The sequence below is a fragment of the Onychomys torridus genome, chromosome 19, assembly GCF_903995425.1.
Source record: "Onychomys torridus chromosome 19, mOncTor1.1, whole genome shotgun sequence".
NCBI classification, from domain to species: Eukaryota; Metazoa; Chordata; class Mammalia; order Rodentia; family Cricetidae; genus Onychomys; species Onychomys torridus.
In genome coordinates, this window is record NC_050461.1 from 47,208,291 (window position 1) to 47,231,872 (window position 23,582).

Consider the following 23,582-nt stretch of genomic DNA (forward strand, 5'->3'; position numbering starts at 1 on the left):
CATGCGCAACACTGACGTTCAGAAAACATTCAGCTTTTACTCCTAACTGTAGTTACACGCTTATTAAAGAGGTTCCAGTGTTCGCTTAACTCTGGCTTAATTACTCACATAAAAGTTTGTTTATGTGCCTCCCTGCCAACTCCCAAATCCCATTTTTCATTGTAATATTGCCAAGTTTAATTAGAAGACCGACTTCAGCACTCGGCACTTACAAATGGGAGCAGGAGCCGGGAGGGTTTGCCGGGCTCGGCGCTGCCCACTTCTCACTCAGCACCCTGACATTTAGACGAGGTTATGTCTCTCTGAACTGCCACCAGCTGCTCTGCTCTGAGAGGAATGGAAAATTGCTTTAATTGAGAGGTCATTAGCAAAAGAGGTAAAGCTGGCAATTGACTTCTGCTTTTATCGGAGTCGCTGGGGCTCACACAGAGCGTCATCATTGGCCTGGCTTATTTGGGTGGTATGTGTAGGCTAAGGACTTCCTTAGCCAAAGAAAGAAAAGACTGTTTCATCTCCCCAATGGCTTCCAAAAGAAAAGGGATGACAGTTGGCTTGAGGGACAGCAATAAGCGTTCTCTCCTCGGCCTGATGCCCGTGTATACTGATCTGCACTCGGGGCTCTGGAAGCATCTTGAAAGACTTGTGTCTGTCCCCAGATTGCCTTCTCAGCCACCCTCATGCTCATCCCTCACTGGACTGTCAGCAGGGTTTACTCTGGGCAGCTGAAGGAGAGATTGCATGACTTCCAAGTTCCCCTTAGAATCCTCTCCCTCGGTGCTCTGTCACTTCCTGTGAGTCTGAGTTTTCTTCTTTCATAGCTGAGGAGAATGAGTACACATTGGCACAGGAAGATGCAACCAACACTCACTGCACAAAAATGCAGGTGTCTGTGTGTGTGTGTGTGTGTGTGTGTGCGCGCGCGCGCGCGCGCGCGCACATACACCACATGTTGGAATTATCATCAAGAAATTGATAGTGTTGAAAATCCATGTCAAGTCACTGTCACGTTCCCCATATGCTACCTATATACTATACTGTGTCCAAGAAAATGTCCCTGGAGTAAGGACTGTAAAGGAGAGAGATTTGTGGCAGAAAATCACTAAAGTCACAGACTTCTTTCCCCTGTCACCCATTCAGCAGCTGCTGGGTGTCCTATGTGCTCCGGCAGTCCAGTACCTCATAGTTTTGCTTTTTACGTAATTGCCTCCTTTGTGCATCCTCTCTAATTAGAATCTGAAAGAGCTGGAAACTAGAAAGCAGTACCTGCTGTTTTCTAATTTGTGTAATATATTGCCCTAAATGCATCTTTAAAAGGGTTTGGGCTGGCATTATTCAATGAATATATCCATTATTTGTAAGCGTGCAGATGCTTGCATATCTAAGGTCAAACCTGCATTTAATCCTCTGTTAAGCATAGGCCACTGATGGAGATCAAGCCTCTAGAACAGGAAGAGTCACAGTGTCACAAGATGGAGGAGCCTGAGGTCCTGACTAGGGACTAGTATAGGTAGGTTAACTGTACATCTCAGCTGCAGTGTATCTTCATGAAGGCCACTGTTTTCAATGTGGCATGGCCCATGATTCTAAAGGTCTCAAAGGACGAGGACAGGTAGCTGGATGCTGTTCTAACGCAGGGTGAGAAAAGAACAGTAACTAACTCTGAGTCAGTGTGGGCCAGTGGGGAAAGCTTTAGTTTGCTATGCGCTTGCTGAAGGACCTGAGCACATCTCTTTGCTCTCTTCATTCCTGGAGCCACAGCTGTCTTGCACAGCCAAGAAATGCCTACCTCAATGTATAGAGGATCTAGGTAGAGGCTGCAGTGGGGCAGCTGTCTGCTGCTCTCATAGGATAGTATTTGCTGGGTGAACCCATGACCCATGGAACCTATACTTTGTTGGAAGAAGCCAAAACACAAGTTAATTATATTCTTCAGTGCTTAGAAGTAGGCAGCTAATTTGACGATTTGTAAAGTGCTATATTGGAAAATGTGGTGCGGGGTATAAAAAGCTATTTAGGCTGTAAGGAAACAGATTCAAATTGGCCCAGAAGCTATGCAGAGGAATCTGGACGAATCTAGTATTTAAGATATTGGAATGTACCCTGTCGTCTACCAATCCTACTTCCAGAAAGCTATTCATAGGATAAACTGACAAAATTTTAATGAGTCTGACATGATACTTGGCAGTGATACTTGATCCTCAGAGGACGACAGACAACTTAAACAAAAAGCTGCTTGGGTAATCTTCTGTATATTCAACCAAATAATGGAGTACTGTGGACCAATTTGGAACAAAGAAGGATTGTCTCCGGACACTACACTGCTGGGGGAGTGAAAGGCAGTTAAGTGTGCAGAGCACAAGCTTCTCAAAGCATGGTCCCTGTGCCTGTGACATCAGCATCGCAGGGGAACTTGCAAGAAATGCTTGTACCCAACTAGGTGAGAAGCTGGTGCTCAGTCTAGCAATCCGTTTCTGTAAGCCTTCGGGTGACATCCACTCAGCTTCACTCCTAGGGTGTGATTTGCTTCTCTGATAAAAGGGTAGGGTTGGAGATTTAGCTCAGTGGTAGAGAGCTTGTCTAGCAAGCCCAAGGCCCTGGGTTCGATCCTCAGCTTAAAAAAAAACCAAAAAAACAAAAAAGGTGTGTGCCACTGCCACCCACCTGATAAAGGGATGTCTGTGCTTAAAAACAGGATAACTGGTAGGATTTTAAAACATAGGAGAAAGGAACTGGATGTGAAGACTGCAATCTCAGGAGGAGAATCAGGAGGTCAAGGCCATCCTCAGCTACGTAGCAAATTTGAGGCCAGCCTGGACCATATGAGACTCTGTTTCAACAAACAAAAACAAAAAAAAAAAATTGAGGAAAGGAAAGAAGGAATCGGCTAGAATGGAGCAGAATGAGTTAACTTCTCTGAATATGTATTTATCTGTAAGACTGGATTTGCATGTATATAATTCAAAAGCCCGAATTGAGGCTTTAAAAAACAGGTTTTGTATACCAAGAGTAAAATGAAACAAACACAAAAAGGTGTGCATGCATGTGGTAGGTAGCCGTGCAAAGGAAATTGTAACTGATCTGAAAAAAATGTGTGGTGGCCGAAATACAGCCAACACATATATATGGCCATGTCCCTGTTCTCCTGTGAAAATTATAGAGTGTGCTATGGGATCATGCAAGGCAGCACTGATATTAGTGCCCTTGAGAAATGAAATTGCCAGGAGAAATAGAGAAGCAGGAATGCTCCAGACTCATTAAGTCCTGTAGTCCTGAGTCTGAATGACAGGTAGTGCCACCCTTATCCCAAAGGCTTAGGACCAGAAATAGTTCAGATTCTGAAACTCTTCGTGTATGTAATACAGTATCTTAAGGATGAGATGCAAGTGTGAACACAGACTGCAGGAATTCTTCCTCTACACCTAGGCTGAAGTGATTCTGCATGATATTTCCAGCTGTGTCTTGTGCTTGCCCTTGCATGAGTGCAGATGTGGGATTTTCCACTTACTTCATCATGCTTATTCTCAAAGATTGGATTTTCAGCATTATGGTTTTCTTTTTTTTAATTTTGTATTAGTATAGACCAAGTCTCCTTTTAAAATCTCTTAGAAAAACAATATCCCTAACTTTGTTCATTGAAAAGCCCTAAAAATGATAAACCCAATAGCTAGAGTGTTCCTAACACCCAGACTGGTCTCCGAATACTGCTCCCTATGGAGGGTCGGGGCTCTGGGAAGCATGGGTGTGGGTGGTTGGGAAATATACAAGATGTTCTGGAATAGCTTGTCACACATAAAACATGAAATTTCTGAAGATGATAGGTCATGTGATAGACACAATTAATCTGGTACCAGAGAAGAGGTGCCTGTTGGTCAAAGACGGGGGTCAATTTGAACACCAGTGATGGTCATTCTTGGTTGTCAACTTGACTACATCTGGAATTAACCAAAAACCTACATGGCTGGGCACACCTGTGAGAGATTTTTTTTTTTCTTAATTAAATCATTTGAAGTGGGAAGGCCCACTTTTAATCCAGATCTTTGGAGGTGGGAAGATCCACCTTTAATATGGGCCACACCTTCTGCTGGCAGTCTGTGTAAAGGACATGGAAGAAGGAAGCTCTCTCTCTTTGCCTGCTTGCTCTCATTTTCTCTGGCAAGTCCACTCCTCCACTGGCATTAGAACCCACTTCTTTGGGATTCTAGTATATACTGAAGACCAGCTGAGACATCCAGCCTCATGGACTGAACTAGATTCTTGGACCTTCCATTGGTGTCCAGACAGCCATTGTTGGACTAACTGGACCACAGCCCATAAGCTACTCTAATAAACCCCTTCCCCTCCTGAATGGATGGATGGATGAATGGGTGGATGGATGGATGGATGGATGGATGGATGGATGGATTCATTCATTCATTCATTCAATAGATTCTGTTCCTCTAGAGAACCCTGACTAATACAACAAGTAAAGATAGTTAATTGAAAACAACTGAACCTCATTAAATAAACATATTCCTATTTATGAATTTACAGTGGCATTAAAAATCAGACAGGCTCTTTACAGGATATTAAGAAACCAACATTGGCTGGGCAGCGGTGGCGCACACCTTTAATCCCAGCACTCGGGAGGGAGAGGCAGGTGGATCTCTGTGAGTTCAAGGCCAGCCTGGGCTACCAAGTGAGTTCCAAGAAAGGCGCCTACACAGAGAAACCCTGTCTCGAAAAACCAAAAAAAGAAAAGAAACCAACACATTATTCTGAAAATAACGAGTAAAGAAGGAATTACTGAACTAGAAACATCACCATTGGTAACCCCTAGAAACAAAACTAAGTAGTAATCACCAATGTCTATTAACATCACAAAAAAGATGTCCAGACATTTGTGCCTCCCGATGGGAGCACAGTGCACCCTATGGTGCATTTTGCCAAACTATAAATCCTCAATCTGAGCCAACCTCTGTTAGCACTTAGTAGTAAAATGGAGAGGATCCAGAGAGGGACTGTAATGTGTCACCAGGACCACTGAGCCTGGCACCATGTGGGGAATGAATGGACGGGTTTCTTCAACAGCTGAATGTCAAGGGGAAAACCAGTCAAGATGTAAAGATCAGTGGAGGGTAGAGAATTTGCCAAGGATGCTGTGATTCTGGGTTCCAGCATTACAAAGCAAACAAATGAGCAAAAATAATCAACCAGTTGATAGCATGTACTGTGTATCAGCCTTCTGTGGGCTTCAAATCAAGCAGTGGAGTGTGAAAGGAAAGGAAATCAGGAGAGAGAAATGTGAATAGTTATTGGCAAACCTTATGTCATGGGATTATTTCAGTATGATCATAGAATTGTGATGCCTCTTGATTAAAATGCTTAGAGATAGGGGCTGGAGAAACGGCTCAGAGATTAAGAACAGGGGCTGTTCTGCCATGGGACCCAAGTTTGATTCCCAGCACCCACATGGTGGCTGACAAACATCTGTATATCTAGTTCCAAGGGATCTGAGGCCCCCCTTCTGGGCCCCAAGGGCACTATGTGGTTCTTAGATGTACATGCTGGCAAAACACCCATACACATAAAATAAAAAATATTTTTGAAAAAATGGTTAGAAACATGTAGTAAAATAAGTAAAAGTGACATGATACGTTGTCTAGAATTTGCTTCAGTGTGATGGTGGCAGGGGCAAGAGGAGCGGGTAGATATAAACTGTGAGTTAATGGTTATCACATTGGGTGGTGGCTACCTGAATAGTTACCATCCTCTCTAACTTTATGTATGCTTAAAATGGTCCATAATGAATTTTTAAAAAATAAATATTGACTAAGTCCTACTTGAGTTTAACAGAGAAGATTCTAAGTAGAGACAAGAATTAAAAATTAAAGTTAACAATATCAGAAATAGCAGTATCTTGAGCATGAAGTTGTTTAGGAAGTCAGGAAATGTGAATTCCTGGCAAAATAACCTGCGGCTCTGGGTCAAAATGAAATTCTAGTTCAGTGTTTGCAAAAGCCAGGGATTCTTTGGCTTGAGCCATTCACTCTGACAAGTGCCCAGCCGGGAGTCTGAAACTCGAATTTTCCTTCCACCTACTGAGGAGGTGTTTCTTTCCCTTGGCGGTGTAGGGAATCCCCAAAAAGACAAGTTAGTGGGTGTCACCGCCAGTTTTCTGACTTATTCTTCCCAATCAGTAATTCAGTGAGGTCCGTGTGTACCCCAGAGGGTGTACAGAATGTTTTTCATCTTTGTCGAGCTTGCATAACCGAGAGTAGTACAAATGGTGCTTGTCCTCCAGGATGCAAAGGCCCCGGGGGGTGGGTTCCCTTCTCTCCTCCTCCTCTCCTTTCCTCCTCCTCTTCCCCCTTTCACTGTTCCTCTCACCGTTCCTTCCTTTCCTCCTCTTCCTCCCTTCCTTCCTTCCCTCTTCCTTCACCTCCTCTTTCCTCTCCTCCCTCCTTCTCCTCCCCCTCCCTTCCCAACTCCCTCCTTTCTTTTCAGACAGTCTTACTGTGTAGTCCAAGCTGACCTCAGGCTCACAATCCTCCTGGCCCCGGCTTGCATCATGACTGACTTGACCATTGATTTCTTTCCTCACCCCAGGCCATAGAAGGAAAAGGCCAGTTTCCCATCTCTTTGTAAAAATTCATGCCATCAGTCTTCATTAACCCAAGTGTGCTCAGTTTCTTCTTCTTTTGAACCAGTTTGTAATTGCCTCGTTAATGGGTGAAATAAGATAAGAGACAAGCTTATTTTATATTTCCATGGAGTTGTGACTCTACCCTTTTAAAGAACTGTCCGAATCAGCCAGTGTCAATATATTATTTCCTGTAATATGAATTCACAGTTGAAAGATTAAGGTAGCCTTGGAAGTCGAGATTTTAGGGAGGGTGGGATGGGGGTCCATTTGCTAGTCAAACCTTTGTTACTTTTGAGTCATGGCTCCTGTGCTAGATGCATGCAGGTGAGTAGACTTAGGCTCTGTTCTCAGCTGATATTCAGTAGGACAAAGGGGTCAATAGTATTATCTGTCAGGAGGACAAATGTGGCCCCTGCCCTGACTATGGTGGGCCAGACAGATAAACAGAAAACATCAGTACCATTTGGTCAGTGCTCCCAGACAGATGAATGCTGGCTTTGGTAAATGTTCACAATTAGAAACAGTTGGCTCAACCCAAAATCTCAAGGAAAGCTGCTTGGAAGAAATGCAGCCTAAACATACTCTCAAGGCAGGCCCAGTGGCTATGCAGCGAAAAAGGCAGGAAGGTCCATGGTGGAGAGAACTACATATGCAGGACTTCAGCATGTGTAGCAGATTTCTGGTCTCCTGTGTATGTTCCAACATATTTTTTTTTTGGTTTTTCGAGACAGGGTTTCTCTTTGTAGCTTTGCACCTTTCCTGGATCTCACTCGGTAGACCAGGCTGGCCTTGAACTCACAAAGATCCGCCTGCCTCTGCCTCCCGAGTGCTGGGATTAAAGGCGTGCACCACCACCGCCCAGCTTCCAACATATTCTTACTGCATGGTGTTTAAACATAACCTACTTATATTTCTGTAAGCACCTGGTGGCAAAAACTTTATTTTCATCTCTTTTCGTCTTCAGAACCACTGGGACACAACAGGTTTTCAGGGTGTTTATTGGACTTGAGTGAGTTCCAGTTACATGGATTCTGGGTAAAAAGCAGTGGGCACAGATGATGGCCACACAGGCTCAGGGGGCGGACCAATGTGATTGGAACAATAAAAGCCTGATTGCTCTTTTTTGTGTTGTTTTTGAATGTCTATTGTCTGTGCTCTGGGGCTTATGAAAGTCTCTTTTGTTTCCTTGTAGAGTGAAGAGTTCCACATTTATACCCAGTATTGTACCAACTACCCAAGGTATGGCTTAGAAAGAAGCAGAGTTCTCTGTTTTGTTTTTGTTTTGAGTCGTTAGATGCAGTGTCGGGCACTGTATGCCTGGCACTATGCCGAAGACCATGAGAAATGCAAAAATGTTGAGAACAGACTCTGGGGATCTCAGATACTGTTTGACGCCTTTTGGACCGGGAGGATCCATGGAGCTGGAGCAAGGAAAATTCATGAAAGACATTGGATAAGAGCAGGAACATCACTGCACAGCTCCAAAGGAAAGTTGATGTATCTGTGTTGTTGCATAGGGCTGTCTACTTCTCTGTTCACCTGTTTTTTTAAATGTGTGCCACATTTTGAAGATGCATTTGCGTAACCAAGCTAGGAAGAAAATATGTTCTGGTTTTGCTTGGTAAACTTTATGAGTTTCCCAAGTTTTATAAAGTTCAGAAAGGACAGGTCATGAGCAGTCAGCATGACTCCCGGCCTCCCAGGGATGTTGGCTCCATTTTGCTTGTATCTAAGATTGGTGTTGGGATGGCAGTACCAGGAGCATCCTGGACAAGGTACTGATCACTGAATAAGGGACAAAAGACAAGGCATTTCTGATCTCTCCATAAGACATTTATTGGATATTTGGTACCTGAGCAGTGTTGAAAGCTATAAAAACAAATGCTAAATTAAACATGTAGAGTAATGTAGAGATTCTGGGGGAATAAAGGAATCCAGGACACCCACCCCAGTGCCAAAACCTATCACATTCAAATCCTTCACCACCCCTTCCTTCTTCCCATTTTATGAATGACCCTGCTGAGAGACCCATGTCAAATGGACTCCACAGGGTCTTGTCTGATGGACGGCCCAATGAGGATGTCAACCAAGTTGCTCCAGCCTCAGACCACCCACCACCATATCTTCATAACGTTCTGGAGCTTTGTGTGAAGAGATGATCAGCCGGCTCTTGCAGCCCAGCCAGAAAGAGAGCTGGGGTGACTTGCATACTCTTGGTCAATTTTGGCAGAGGTGATCCACAAAGATACAGTATACGGTAGAATCCTTGTGGCTGCCAAGGGAAGGAAGGACATACATCCCTAACCTGCAACCCAGGAGTTGCCTAAAAGGCTAGGGTGTAGTAAGAAGCCTGAAGTTCATAATTACTTCTAACAACCACTTCCCATTATAAAATTTTAGTCTCCTGTAAATAGTGTTCAAGATGTGACATGTGACACCACGGTTATTCATTTGGATGGACAGCTGTGCTTTTCCCAGATTTCTCTTTAAAACAAAAACCCCACATGCATATTCAAGCATTTGTCATAATCCTCTTATATAGACATACTCATAGTTTGCAGGGTTACACTTAAGAATTTTTTTTTTCTGATACAGTATGAACTATAGGATGCATCAACTAAATCTCATGGTCCATAAGCCAAAACACCATGCAGCAGAGGAACCATGGAGCCAGTCCATAGCCTGTCCACAGAAGTTCTTCCCAAGCAGAAAAGAAGCTGTTCAAATTGATAAATCATCAAGGTGCTAGGTCTGATGGTCAGAAGGATTGGCTTGGGAAGGTCTATCTCTGTGCATTTCACTATGAACATACCATCCAAAGACATAATCTCATCATAGAAACTTTCCAAATCAAAAATTCAGAAAGTTTTTTTCGACTTACTGAAGCACTATGCTTTGCCATCGTGGGCTGTTTGGGGATCCTAGGAAAGCAAACTCCTGTGCAAAAAGGATTTTAAGAACCTGTCATTCGCCAGGCGGTGGTGGCGCACGCCTGTAATCCCAGCACTCGGGAGGCAGAGGCAGGAGGATCTCTATGAGTTTGATGCCAGCCTGGTCTCCAAAGCGAGTTCCAGGAAAGGTGCAATGCTACACAGAGAAACCCTGTCTTGAAAAAAACAAAAACAAAAAAACAAAAAACAAACAAACAAAAAAAGAACCTGTCATTCATGCCACACTATTCCATGGTTAGTGGAGATCTGCAGGAACCAGGACCCAACATTTCCGCCTTCAAGCAGCTTGTGTACTTTGGAGGGGTAGAACCCAATTGCATATACCACTGAAATTGTTTAATATGGGCAATTAAATATTTAAATGAATGAATATGGTATGGACTCAGTAACATGCAGCAGACACTGAAGACACAGAGTAACAAGAAACCACCCCAGTGGGGATTGTTAAGGATAGTTTCCTGGACACTGTGTGTTTTGATCTTGAGCCTGCCTTTAAAGAAATCCGTGTTAACAGAGGGATGTTCTCAATGAAGAAGGCATGTCCAGTTCTTGCCCAATGTGTAGCTTTCATATCTACAAAGAAATATTTCTGTTTCTGTCTCCAGGCAGTTTGCTCTGAGACTTGAGATTCCCTTGTCCCTGTCTTAGCAAGCGCAGAGTGCCAAGATTTTTCTCCCCACTTGAGACCCAGGCTGATGATTCTAAATGTGGCAGGCACACCTTGGCAAGTAACTTCTTCCTTCATGCCAATCACACCCTGGTGATTTCACTGTGAAGAGGCACAGGTCCCTCCCTCCTTCCCCAAGGGACAGGCACAAAGGAGGTCAGGCCAATGTCCTCAGATGCCTGCCCTATTCCTGAGATTTCCGGGAACCTCAAGTATCATGTGTCCTGCTTTGTAGCAGATTCCAATCTTGAGCAAGAGATCGGGCCATCATTCACCCACCATGCTACTGAGCAGCTGCACCCAATTCCAAAAGGCTTCAGAGAAATACCCAGGTCACACAATTAAGAGTTTACAAATCAGGACTCAAGGGAGAAGTAAATCCATTTTAACTGATATTTCTAAAGCGGATAGCACAAAAGGACTCTAACAGCTTAGTTACAAGACTTTCACTTAATGTCTTTCCAAGGAGTCTGATTTTGCTATTTGGCTCCATCTGATTGACTCAATTGATCCTGAAAACATTGCAGTGACTTGTGGAAGAAAAGAATAGAGTGGTTCCCACCTGCATCCAAGTTCTACCACATCAGAATTTTAATTTGCACGCGTGTGTGATAGCTGATCTTATTAACTAGCTTGATATGGAAGGGATAAGCATCATTACAGCCGTTGCTTTAAGATGTGTTAGAGCTACACATTACTTTGGGAACTGCAGAAGGGATCTTGCCCCCTCTTCTAATATCCTGCCGTGAAACTACCAAAAATGAGGAGATTGACAGTAGCAATCTTTAGGGGCAGCTATCCAGAGTTTCTCTGAGAAAGGCCAACTCTTGGGGAGTGGTAGAGTAGACACATTTCTCAAACCATCTGAGGGGTGACAAGTGTCCTTATAGGAAACCAAATCTGTGATTAAAACAAACAAACAAACAAAACCTGTTTGTCTTAAACCAGGGAAGCTGTGCCTGATAACCTGGCCTGTGGGAACTGAATCCAGATGCGCACCATGAGCGCTGTACAAAGACATCTGGATGGGGCACGTATGGGGGCTAAAGTCCAATACAAACGTCTCTTGTCAAGCTGGAGTGGGGCTGTTGAAGCCCAAACTCATGGTTCTATGCCACTGGGTTCAGTTCCCTTTTCTAATTCAATCCATCCAAAGGGATACCTTTTCCTGACTTGCTCCAAGGCATTCTAGCCAGAAGCTAGCACCATGGCTACTCTACCTGTTTTAGGATATTTCCACCAAGACTGGCGTTGAAATCTCAAACACACCCACGTAAGACATGGCATCAGCGTGATGAAAAGCATGTGCTTCTCCTGCAGGTCTGTGGCTGTGCTAACCGAGTGTATGAGGAACAAGATACTGGCCAAGTTCTTCCGAGAGCGCCAGGAAACTCTGAAACACTCACTGCCCCTAGGGTCCTATCTCCTAAAACCAGTCCAGCGGATTCTCAAATATCATCTCCTTCTACATGTAAGTCTCAGCCTGTACTAGAACTCTTGCCAAGGGATGGGGACTTGGGGTGTGTATATTAAATTGGTGGGGGGGGGGGATGCCAGAAAATGTTGTGCTCATATGGAAACACTTTCTACACTCATGCTTTATAGCCGCTTTGAGGAATTAGAGATACTTGTATGCTAGGGCTGCAGCCCCATCGACAACAGCCAAGCTGAAAGATTAATTTGAACTTGGATAGTGACAGGGCTGAGGAATGCCTTGCGCTGGACAGGGTCAGTTACAGGCAGGGAGCTAGCATCTAAATGAAAAGCAGATTCATTTTCCTGTGTTGCTTTATTTCCATGAGCCCCACTTCAGTAGGCAGCTGGGAGGGAAAAACTGTCACAGAATGGCCCTCATATGAAAGAAAAGAGAAAGTGCTGGAAAGGGGGTGGACAGAGGGGCAGCCCCGTGAAGGATCTCTGAGTGGGGCTCAGCCTGAGTTCTGGCTATTGACCCTTTCTAGTGGTTTCTACTCCTTATGTAAGAGTCTAGAAATAAGATGGGTGCAGATGTCAGATTCACCTCTCATATCCTCTAAGGAAGTTTAGTTAATGGAGAAAGCTTCATGGAAGATCATTCACATTCTACTAGTTGGATTTACTTAGCTTTGCAGTGGGAGGAGAAACAGAATAGTAAGGCTGAGGCACAGAACCCCGAGGCAAGTCTGTCTACCTCCAGATCCTCTAAGGTGCTACATTCACTGCGGCTCACAGCCATTCAATAAAAATGAGATCGTGGTTATACTTTGTTATTCCATATACTAGATTAAGAAGCTTTTCCTAAAGGGATTTTAGGGGTAGAGGCAGGAGGACCAAGACCTTGGTATCATCCTCAGCTAGACAGAGGGTTTGAGGCCTGTCTATGCTATATAAGACCCTCTTTCAACCAATAAACCAACAAATAAATAATAATTTTAATCCAGAGCTCTGTTTTGTCAGCATTTCTGATATCTCTCCCACCCAGGTACTAATCAAGCCCAACCCTGTCTCGGTTCCAAGATCAGACAAGATCAGGCATGTTCAGGGTGGCATGACCATTGTTTGACCATGTGTGGTGTCTCTTTTGAAATGATTCTAGGTTTCTAACTTGGGCAATCATTTCTGGTTTGCTGAGTTCACATATGTAAAATTTTACCAAAAATGTCTTCATCTACTTGCTTAAGTAGCTTATCCTTGGAGAATTGTCCGCTATCTTATAAAGCCATACTAAAAAATGGTTCCTTAATTTTTAAGTTAATCCTAATGACCTTCAAGATTTAGTAGGATGCCGTCAGTGGTGGCTCACACCTTTAATCCCAGCACTGGGAGGCAAAGGCAGGCAGATCTCTGTGAGTTCAAGGCCAGCCTGGTCAACGAGCAAGATCCAGGCCAGGCACTAAAACTACACAGAGAAACCCTGTTTTGAAAAACAAAACAAAACAAAACAAAAAAAGATTTAGTGGGATAAGTTTGCTAAGTCAGTGTTCAGAGACAATTCTTGAAAAAAAAAAAAAAATAACACCTCTTGCAGGATATATCTCTGTTAAACTGTGTTGCTATGACATATAAGACATTAGTCTTCTAGAGAATCAGGTAGCCATCAATCAAGAAAAATCCAAGATCTTAGCTCCTCTGAGTAATCAAGATCCTTACAAAAACTTAAGTGATATTTGAAATGGCTATTAATGAAGGGGGAAAAAAGAAGAATGGTAACTGAATGTATCCCAAATTATCTTGTTGTTGCCTTTGAGGTATTTTTGCTTTTACACATAGCTTAGAATATCTCCCCATAATTCACATCAATTCAAAGTTGAGTCACATGCGTGCATCCTCGCAGGAATATCCCCTGAACTTCTCTGTCCATTTATAGATAGACAGAATCAACTCTTAAACTAAAAGAAGAGATTCATCTTAACCTTCATTTTACAGTGTGTTTTTCTTAGACATTTTTAACAGGTAGGCCTGAGACTTTGGAAAGAAAAAGTAGATTCTTCCCCATGGTCAAGCTAGATGAAAAAAAAAAAAAACTTGAATATTCAATTTTTAACAGTGTTACTATAAAGTTATGGGGTTAATCCTCAGATTATACCCAAAGCTCCAATGTTTGCTTTTTAGATAGTCATAGGTGATAGATGTCATAAAGCATCTAATGACCAACTGCTTTATATCTCCAGAGGACTGATTCCAGGTCCCTCTATAGATGCTCAAATCTCCTATATAAAATAGCATAGAGTGCCATGATGAAACCTATTGTTCTGTGTGCTATGTTTTTAAAAATAACAAAATTGGAGAATTATTTGAAAATAACTCACATATATGTTCCTGCATATATTAGGCTTTAAACAACCTCTAGTTTATTTATAATATCTAACATAATGTAAGTACTGTGTGTGTAACTAGTTTACTGTTTAGGGACTAGATCTGCATTGAGCAAGTGTAGGCTTTTTTTTTTTTTTTTCCAAACGTTGTTCCCAAACAGTATAATAGCTATAGATACAGCAATCCTCAGTTGATAAAACTATTCTCAGTTTACCACTGGCTAAAACCATGGATGTGGAACGCATGAGTATGGAAGCCCTCTGTGCTTATGTACGGTTACTGTTTCTAAGAAGATATTGTTTCAAACTAATGGGCATTTGTTGAGGCTGGAGATGTAGCTCAGCGGTAAAACACTTGTCTGGCCCTAAGCTCGGTCCTCGGAACCAAAACCAGGAAAAGGCATTTTCTGACACCATCTTCCTGTTAGGCACACTGGAAAAGATAAGAAAGCAAAAGACTGGCGGTCTCTGGAATCCTCAGGAGTCCAAGAGACTTAGAGGTAGAGATTATAGCAGGGGATGTAGCATCTCTCTCCCTGGGATGGTGAAGCTCTGCGGTAAGATGAATGGTAATACATTCATGCCCGACAGTAGAGAATCAGCTCTGGAACACGGGGGCCTTTCAGAACTCTGAATGACTGCCATCTGGGCTTTAAATCTGACTACGTGAAACCCCTCTTGCTAAAAGCTTTCTCTCTCGCTCCCTTTCTCTCTCTGGTGTCAAGTACTGAGGCTCAAACCCAGGACCTGTACATACTGAACACATGCTCTATCACTGAGCTTTACACAGGGTACCCACTATATATATTTTTATATAATATACATAATATATTTTAATATATAATGTATTTTTAAGATATTTTGTTTTTGAGAATGAGAACTATATTACTAAATGCTCTCTTATCCTGGACACCCCTGCAACTATAATATCTCCATGTGGCTTCCTGCAGGGGTTGTACCCTTTATATTGGTATATATTCATTATTCCTGCCCATTTTGTGGGGTTTTTTTTTATGGTAGATATTTATGGTAAAATTATCTCTTCAACTTAAGGTATGATGATAATATACAAATTATATGTAATTTATATATAATATATTACATGCTCATATATGTGTACATATATATGTGTGTATATAGTATATAGATAGTATATATTTATATATAAATGTGTGTGTGTGTGAAGCCATTTGCTTCATTGACTACATGGGAAGAAAAACTAATAACAGTTGTTTTGTTTTTAAAGGAAATAGAAAACCACCTTGACAAGGACACGGAAGGCTATGATGTTGTGCTTGATGCTATAGATACAATGCAGCGAGTGGCCTGGCACATCAATGACATGAAACGGAAGCATGAGCATGCTGTCCGCTTGCAGGTGAGCCAGATGACGGTTCCCAGCGAGTGCTCCGACACATCGCTGTTTTGAGAGTCTCATGTGCAGGCTGGGGAAGTAGTGCCCCTCATTGACAGTCCTCACCACAGTTCTCCCTGAAGACGGGTCAGGACACGGATAACACCGACCACTGATGACAGTGACTACGTAGGTCAAAATTTAGCGCCTTTAAACTAATAATTTTGTTAATAGCTCCTTGGACCCTGAGTAAATATGAGTCTCCCAAGGCTTTATCTGATATCATCACAGATCAATTACAACTCTTGCTAAAAGCAAATTCTCTCTGATCTATTTGAGGACTTGTAAAGCCCCTCTTCCTCTCTCACTAGTTTATACAAAGCCATGACATGCAGTGTTAGGGTGGTCCCAGGGCAGGTGACTCCATGAGGGCACTGGAGACTGGAGCAGTTCCTTTGCATTTCACTTGAGACACGAATCTCAAGAACATTCCGTTTTCCCAACTTTAAAATGTGCCAGGTGACAGGTTTGCTAAGGTCCATCTGTCGTAAAATGGACCACAAGATACGACAAAGCCTACGTAAGAGTTTATTAAGGGAGTGTGAAGAGAGGGAGAGTTCGTGGAAGCCTCTAAAAGGGAGGTGACAGCGAGAAAGTAAGGGGCCCACAGAGTTTTGAAAGGAGCTCCGCGCATGCGTACAGGTGCTTATGTAGCCACGCAGGCATAGATTATGCAAAGCCATATTTTGAACCCTAAATTCTCAGCGCCGCTCCCTGCCCCGTGTAGGAACTTTGGTTATGTCTTAGACTCCTCAAAAAATGAGCCACTTACAAACAAGGCGCTGGGAGAGGGCTAGGTAGCTAAGAGCACTTGCTGCAATCGCAGGGGGTCCAGGTTCAGTTCCCAGCACCCACACAGATGGAGGCTCACAGTTCTCACAATGGTTCACAATTCCAGGTCCAGGGGATCTGACACACTCTCATGGTTCCACGAGCACCAGGCTCACACGGGATGTACATCCAGCTATGTCCATTTCCTTTCGGGATAAATGAACTAGAAGTTGGGAAAGTCCTGAGAAAATGTCTGTGGTTTTAGCCAGGCTTTAATTTTGAGTTACTTATGTACGGTATGGACTCAGCTTCTAGAACATTCTCAAGTTAAACATTGAAGGGTTTTAATTCAAAGAGAAGGGAATGAGAAAAGTTAGATCTATGATGGCACCACACTGCTGACAACCCTGTGAAGTTATTGAAAGGTGTAGCCGCCATGCCAGCCATAACACTGCATCATTAAAGGATGGCAATGAGCAGTTGCAATTCAGCAACTGATGATTGGATTCATTTCAGGTAACCCTCGACTGACAGCCTTGCCCCATAAACACTGACTTCTTCTGTCGGTCACCATCCTTGAGGTTCAGTGGCCCGTCACTGAGTCTGTGATGCGTTGCAGTGTGCCTGGTGTTTAATTAGAGGTGAATTTCCCTTTTCTTAGGAGATCCAGAGCTTGCTAACTAACTGGAAGGGGCCAGACCTCACCAGCTACGGGGAGCTGGTGCTTGAGGGGACCTTCCGCATCCAGAGGGCTAAGAACGAGAGGACACTCTTCCTCCTGGACAAGCTGCTTCTTATCACAAAGAAGAGAGATGACACGTTTACCTACAAAGCTCACATCCTGGTGGGTCCTCACGGGGCAGCATGCAAGGCCTGCGGGGTGGCTGGTGGCGTGCCCAAGCGTGCCTCACCCACTTGTGCTCTCCGCTGCAGTGTGGCAACCTCATGCTTGTGGAGGTGATACCAAAGGAGCCGCTCAGCTTCAGCGTCTTCCACTACAAGAACCCCAAGCTGCAGCATACAGTTCAGGTAACAGGCGGTCCACTCCTAGATCCCCACATACACAGAGGATGCCCAGAGCCCGGCCACCATCTCTGTGTAGCCTCACATCTCACTGTTTCAATCTCCGCCTGTAGGCCAAATCCCAACAAGACAAACGGCTCTGGGTCCTGCACCTGAAGAGACTCATTCTGGAGAACCATGCCGCAAAGATCCCAGCTAAGGTAAGAGAGGAAAGTCAGTCAGCACAGGCCCTAGCAAAGAGTCTGACCGGAAGCAAGGCCAAGCTTCAAAATGGAGCCTGTAAGCCCAGCAGTCAGGAATCTGAGGCAGGAGGATAGCCAAGCAAAACCCTGTCCACAAAAAGGCATTTCAGAGGTTGATCATTGACATATATAAACACAAAGGAGTCAATATATAAACACCCACTACAGACTTACACGTCTTTGGGTATGGTGGCAATGTGGCTAACTACTCTTCCCTCCCACCCCGTCCACACCGCCCAGAGGATAAACAGGGGGAAAAATATAAGTGAAAGACTATGAAGAAGCTAATAGAAAATATGGGACCTTCTCTGAGGAGGCCTGAGAGTCTCAGGAGGCTGTGTTGGGTCCTGTGGGAACAGCAGGAAACCAAGCCCAGTTTGGCAGGAAAGGAATTTACCAGGCAAGAGCAAGCTGCCCGCCTAACCCAGATCTGTGTGCTGTACATGGGGAAACAATTGTGCTAAAAGCCAGGTGGCCTGGGGCAGAAGGACAAAGTGTTCAGCTCTAGCCAGTGAGGGGGAGGAAGGAAAGGGCCTCCTGCTTTCGTGAAGGATGAGGAATGTTCTTGTGAAGTTGGGGAGAGGGTGGGGATGGAGGCCGAGACAACAGAGTAAACAAAACCGGGGTGACACCCTGCTCCCCAAACACAGCTGGCGTTGGGACCAGAGGGCCAGGAGATAGGGCAGAGGTGAGGCTGGGGAAGGGGAAGCCGGCCAAGTCGCCTATGGAGCACAGCGCAGGGAGCAGATGCAAGACGGGGTCGCCCAGGCTAAGGGGACAGATGTCACCCTCTGAGACAGCGCTTGAGTCAGAAGTCGCAGGAAGGGCTTGGGGTTGGGAGTTAACCAGACGGGCTCACAGAGGACACCTAACCGGTTGGATGGGAGCGGAGGAGCATCTGGCAGGGTGAAGGGAGGTGGAAATACAGGTTCTGGCAGTCTAGGATTAGGAGACACCGTGCGGTTGAAGCCCTGTAGCTTGACAGGATGGCCCACGAGAATGTATAAAGGAAACAGGGACTCTGCTGGGAATCCCAGCGAGTCATATGCTGGGGGAGGGGTCCTCGGACAACAGCCAGAGGGAACACACAGTGAGGACTGGGAGGAGGGAACCTGATGAGGAGGGGGTAACAGGGATAAAGAAAAGCGGCTTGGAGGGGTCAAAACAGATGCAGAATATGGATTTGAGAATGTTTGCAGTGGGTTGAAAAGAACGGAGAAACAGGCTGGGTGGAGCCATTTTTTTCAAAAAGGTGTAGGTTAGAGAGCCACTCAATCACAAGGAGGCTTGCTGTCTGGGTGGAAAACATGGTGTAGGTTAGTGAGCTGTCTGGGAAGAGAAGGAGGCAGCAAGGGTGAGGAAGGGCCGTTTGTCATGGGAGGTGGAAGGGATGGAGCCATAAGCCTAGAAATGGTAGCAGGGAGCCTTGGAAGGAGCTGAAAACCTGTTCTCTGAACTAGAGTGAAGAATGAAGAGAAATAGTAGGGGAATGCTGAAGGGAATTAGGAAACTGTGAAGGGCTGGAGATGCTGGTGGGGGTGATGGCGTCATCCCCTGCTGCCATCGGGTAGGTGCTGGAAAGTGGAGAGGGTCAGCCTCACTGCTAAAAAAAATGGTCTACTTACTCAAGGTGACTCAGCTCCTTTCGGAAAGGCACCAGTGACCCACCCGAGGCTGCCACGTGAATCAGTGTGATGGTGTCGTGACAAATTGCTTAGCAACATAGAAACTGCCGTAAGGAACTACAGTTCCTCTCTAGGGGTGGCGGAGCCGGGGAGCGAAACCTTCCTACAATAAGGAAAAGGGTGTATGTTCATGAGCCTGTAGCTCTAGTGACTGTGATTCCTGGCTGAGTGGAGGAGAGACTTCGGGTCTATGGTCAGCTGGTTCATCGGGAAACATTGAATCTGAAGTTGAAGACAGTTCCTGGTGCCCTACCTGGGCAATCCTGGTGTGTTCAGGTTCTAGGAGGGGCTTACTGCCATGTTGCTACTGTGGAGTAGAGGAAATGGTTATTGGAAATAAAGTGGCAAAGCCTAAGATAAAGGGGTGAGTAGCTATCTATGAGCATGGTGGGATGTCCGTGATGGGACCAAGAGAAGAGAACTGGAACAGAAAATAGAATCAGTTGTTAAAGTGGTGATGGGTGGAAAAAAATCAGAAGGAGTTCTAGGAAAGAAGAGATTTGCCTTTGGTTGGTTGGTTGATTGAGTCTTATTATGTAGCCCAGGCTAGATTTGAACACTTCCAACCATGCGCCCCACCCCACACCCCACCCTACCTCCCACCCCAACCTCTGGTCTCCTGATTGCTGGGATCACAGGTGTACCCAGTATGCCCACAGTATGTACACAGCTTGCCTTCTACATGTTCCAAAAAGATGTTCAGCCTGGTCTCTAGGCTGCGCCAGTAGTGGCTTTATGTTCAGGAAATGAGTATACAGGGGTATGTGCTGAGACTGAGGAGGAGTGTAAGATGCAAGGGAACTCGTGCAGAACAGTGATTGCCTTCTCTCATGATTACTCAGAGGCGATGCCCTTCAGAGAGATGGCACCATGTCTTTGATATGCCCCACCTACTGTTTACAAGAATCCTGGGAAAATCAAATTGCTTAATAAGATTCTAAAAGGCAATTATAGTCAATTACCAAATGAGACAGCTTACATGCCTGTCCTCTTCCTTCCGTTCTGTGTATTCCTGGTGGTTTTTCCCTTGGTGCCTAAACAATTAATACAGGCACAATACAATTACTCTTTTCACCCAAGTTATTAGTCCGTTTAGGATCTAAAATGGATTTTAATTTACAACTTATTGAACACATATACATTGTGATAAGTACACTGTATTCTTACTTCACACTCAGTAAAAGGTCTTTGAGATGGTCATGTTCTTCCCATGTCAGAAAATAAAATCAGAAGCAGGAAGTAAATTGTCCAAGTTTTACAACCAAATTCAGATTCCAACCCAAGTCAAAATTTGGCTCCAAAGAGCCTCTAAACCATATTTCCCCCACTAGAAATGAAAACAAACATGTCTAATATACTTTATCCACTATAATGTTAAAAATAATTCCTTGCCCTGTTTAAGTAGGGTTATTAAATGAAGGTGGTTTTTTGTTTTTGTTTTTTTTTTTAGATCTTTCATCAAGACTATTCAATTGTTTTCTTAAAGCTTTCAAAATATATTTATTTTATTTCTATGAAATCAAACAAATGTATAATGGGACACTTTAAACAGCAAGACATGTAGTATAACCCAGTCTTCTAATGTCAACACAGCTGTTGATGAATCACTGAATTCTGCCAACCTCCACCCAGACCGCTAAGCTTCCAGATGGGCCTTGGCTGACACCTAGTGGACAAATGGAAAGAATTCTTTCCTGAAGTAATTTACAAGACTGAAGGGGATTATGCCTTCTTAAGGATTAACTTTGTTAAGGGAATTTCTTGGAACTAGTCACGTCATGCCCCATTTATATGTATAGCTTATAAACTGAGCCAAATTAATTGAGCATAAAGATGGAGTAAACGCTTTTTCATTTTAAATATTAATGTGGAACAAGAAAGCCACTTTCCAGAGATTAAGCTATCGTTTGTGTTTGAAATTCATTCAAACTAGTAACCTCAAGTTCCAAATATAAAATAGAAATACAAGTCAATGAAATAGGCAACTGTTTTTTCTCAAAATTAAGGTAACTCGATGTTTCTTTCCTATCTGTGCCTCCATCTTTTTTTTTAATTATGTGTGATTATCACTCAGCCCAAATAGTTTTGCATGATATCCTAGATCCCAGCAAATTAGAAACAAAATCATTTTAGTTATGATAGCATAGTGTATGTAGATTAAATTATATTCCCCTTGGGGGGAAATGTCAACACTATTGAAAAGCAAGAAATGTCAACTCAACTGACTCCACGCCCCCTTGAATCAGTTGGCAAAATGGTGGGTTAAGACAGTTCAGCTTCCCTACTTCTAAGTCTCTGAGAATTAGCAACATATAACAACAGTAACAGCAAACCCCAAAGTATTCTGGGTAGAACTTCTAAGAGTGTGGAGAGCTGAAGCCTCAAGGCATCAAGTTCCATTCCCCAGAAGGGTAGAGACAGGGGCAGCGCCTGTGCCTGTCATTTGATCCTAACAGCACTCAGAAGGGTAGATAGATCCTGCTAGTCCACCTTACAGTTGAGCTGGGTGGCGGTGGCGCACGCCTTTAATCCCAGCACTCGGGAGGCAGAGCCAGGCTGATCTCTATGAGTTCAAGGCCAGCCTGGTCTACAGAGCAAGCTCCAGGACAGGCACCAAGAGAAACCCTGCCTTGAAACCACCCTCTCCCCCACCAAAATCCCACTTTACAGTTGAGAAAGCGCATCCAGAGAGGTGAGATCTGGCATGTGAGGACAACTGAATGGCAGCAGCTATACTTAGTATGCATGTGGTTGGTTTTTGGTTTTGTTTTGTTTTTTACTCGCCTAAACAATACAGTATAAAACTATCTACCTGTTGGATATGATAAGTAACCTAGAGCTGATTTAAAGTTTACAGGAACACACGTTCAGGCTCTGTATAGAGACATGTCTCTATATCACGGCCATGGATGTTGCAGTCTTGGTCTTAATTCATTTCCATTGCTGTGATACCCTGATGGAAGAAGCAGCTTGGGGAGGAAGGGTTCCTTTCAGCTCACAGTTCAGGTTACACTCCATCATACAGGGAACATAGAGGCAGGAGCTTGAAGCCGCTTCTCACATCACACCCACAGTCAAGAGCAGAAAGAAAGGAATATGGGCCTATTGCTGAGCTCTGTTCTTACATGATTCAGGACACAGCCTCAGGGGTGTGACCATACCAACTGGCCTCCCCATACCAATTAATAAAATCAAGAAGATAATCCACCACCATCCCAGATGTGCCCACAAGGCTAGCAGTTCTCAACCTGTGGGTCATGATCCCTTTGGGGGTCACCTAAGACCATCGGGAAACACAGATATTTGCATTACAATTCATAACAGTAGCAAAATTATAGTTATGAAGTAGCAATGAAAATAATTTCAGGGTTGGGGGGTCACCACATGGGGAACTGTATTAAAGGGTCTCAGTGTTAGGAACTTTGAGAACCCGTGCTCCAGACGGTCTTTCATTGAGACTCTCTTCCTAGGTGAGTCTAAATTGTATCAAGTTGACATTGAAAACTTATCATCACGTCTCCACCACCATATTGTGCCAAGTGAACGGTGGGAGCCCACAAAGGTTTCCTAGTGAGAGCTGAGCTTGCTTTACACAGCAGGGCTGCATTAGCCGATGGCCTGACCATGTGCATGGTCGCCAGGTGTTTGGAAGGGTCTGCAGCTGGCTGTGCTGGGGGAGGTCTTTTGTGCCACTCATTGGCGTTCCTTTAAAAAGCCCTTTAGCAGAGACATAGGGGCTGGTGGGTTTGGACCCAGGCCCTCCTGAGGCTGGCCTGTGTTTTCTAACTGTCTCTCTCTCCTCTGTATTTTTATCTATGTATATTTCATTTCTCCCTGCTCAAGAGTTCCCTGGGGAAAAAGAGGGAGCTGGTCTCCCCCAGTGAGCAGCATCTGCTAATCCCCATGAGAATAGTCTTTGAGTCCCCTGAACTACGTATTAAGGCCTAAAAGAAATAGTTTTTTTTTTAATATTTTGTTTTCTAAAATCCATTTATTCAGGTGTGATAAGATCTCTGTCGTACTTGGAAGTTTAAAGAAGAAATTGAAGAAAAAAATCAATTATATCTACATTTTTTTTCTCTTTCAGGCCAAGCAAGCAATACTTGAAATGGATGCCATCCGTAAGTTCTCTGTTACTTTAGCATTCTTTGAGAAGACCATGTTGTCTGTCTGTGTCTCTCAAAGCTTGTGAAATGTCAGTTATGAGAAACTCACCCCTGTTCACTCTGGCTTAGCAGCGGGAGCGGACATGATCGTCCCTTCCTGAGATGTGGGTTTGCTTCTACTTGGATTCTCCTGCTTTACCCGTGATGCACTCAGTGGCTAGCAATACTTCTAGTTTCTGCAGGTCCTAAAACTGTCAGATGTGCCTCCATGGGGGACTCTTCCTCTTCCCCACAATTAAACACAAAG

At 44.0% G+C, this 23,582-nt stretch overlaps 1 protein-coding gene across 4 annotated transcripts in view; it reads left to right on the plus strand.

The window, feature by feature from the left end:
• Nucleotides 1-23,582, plus strand: part of Plekhg1 (pleckstrin homology and RhoGEF domain containing G1) — a 213,740-nt gene that overhangs the window by 174,007 nt on the left and 16,151 nt on the right. For all 4 annotated transcript variants that reach the window (XM_036168921.1, XM_036168922.1, XM_036168925.1 and 1 more), the window contains 7 exons: nucleotides 7,815-7,861; nucleotides 11,561-11,711; nucleotides 15,281-15,412; nucleotides 16,881-17,063; nucleotides 17,153-17,248; nucleotides 17,356-17,442; nucleotides 23,257-23,290. In XM_036168921.1, coding sequence (XP_036024814.1) covers nucleotides 7,815-7,861; nucleotides 11,561-11,711; nucleotides 15,281-15,412; nucleotides 16,881-17,063; nucleotides 17,153-17,248; nucleotides 17,356-17,442; nucleotides 23,257-23,290 — 730 coding nt within the window. The remainder of the gene's footprint in view (nucleotides 1-7,814; nucleotides 7,862-11,560; nucleotides 11,712-15,280; nucleotides 15,413-16,880; nucleotides 17,064-17,152; nucleotides 17,249-17,355; nucleotides 17,443-23,256; nucleotides 23,291-23,582) is intronic.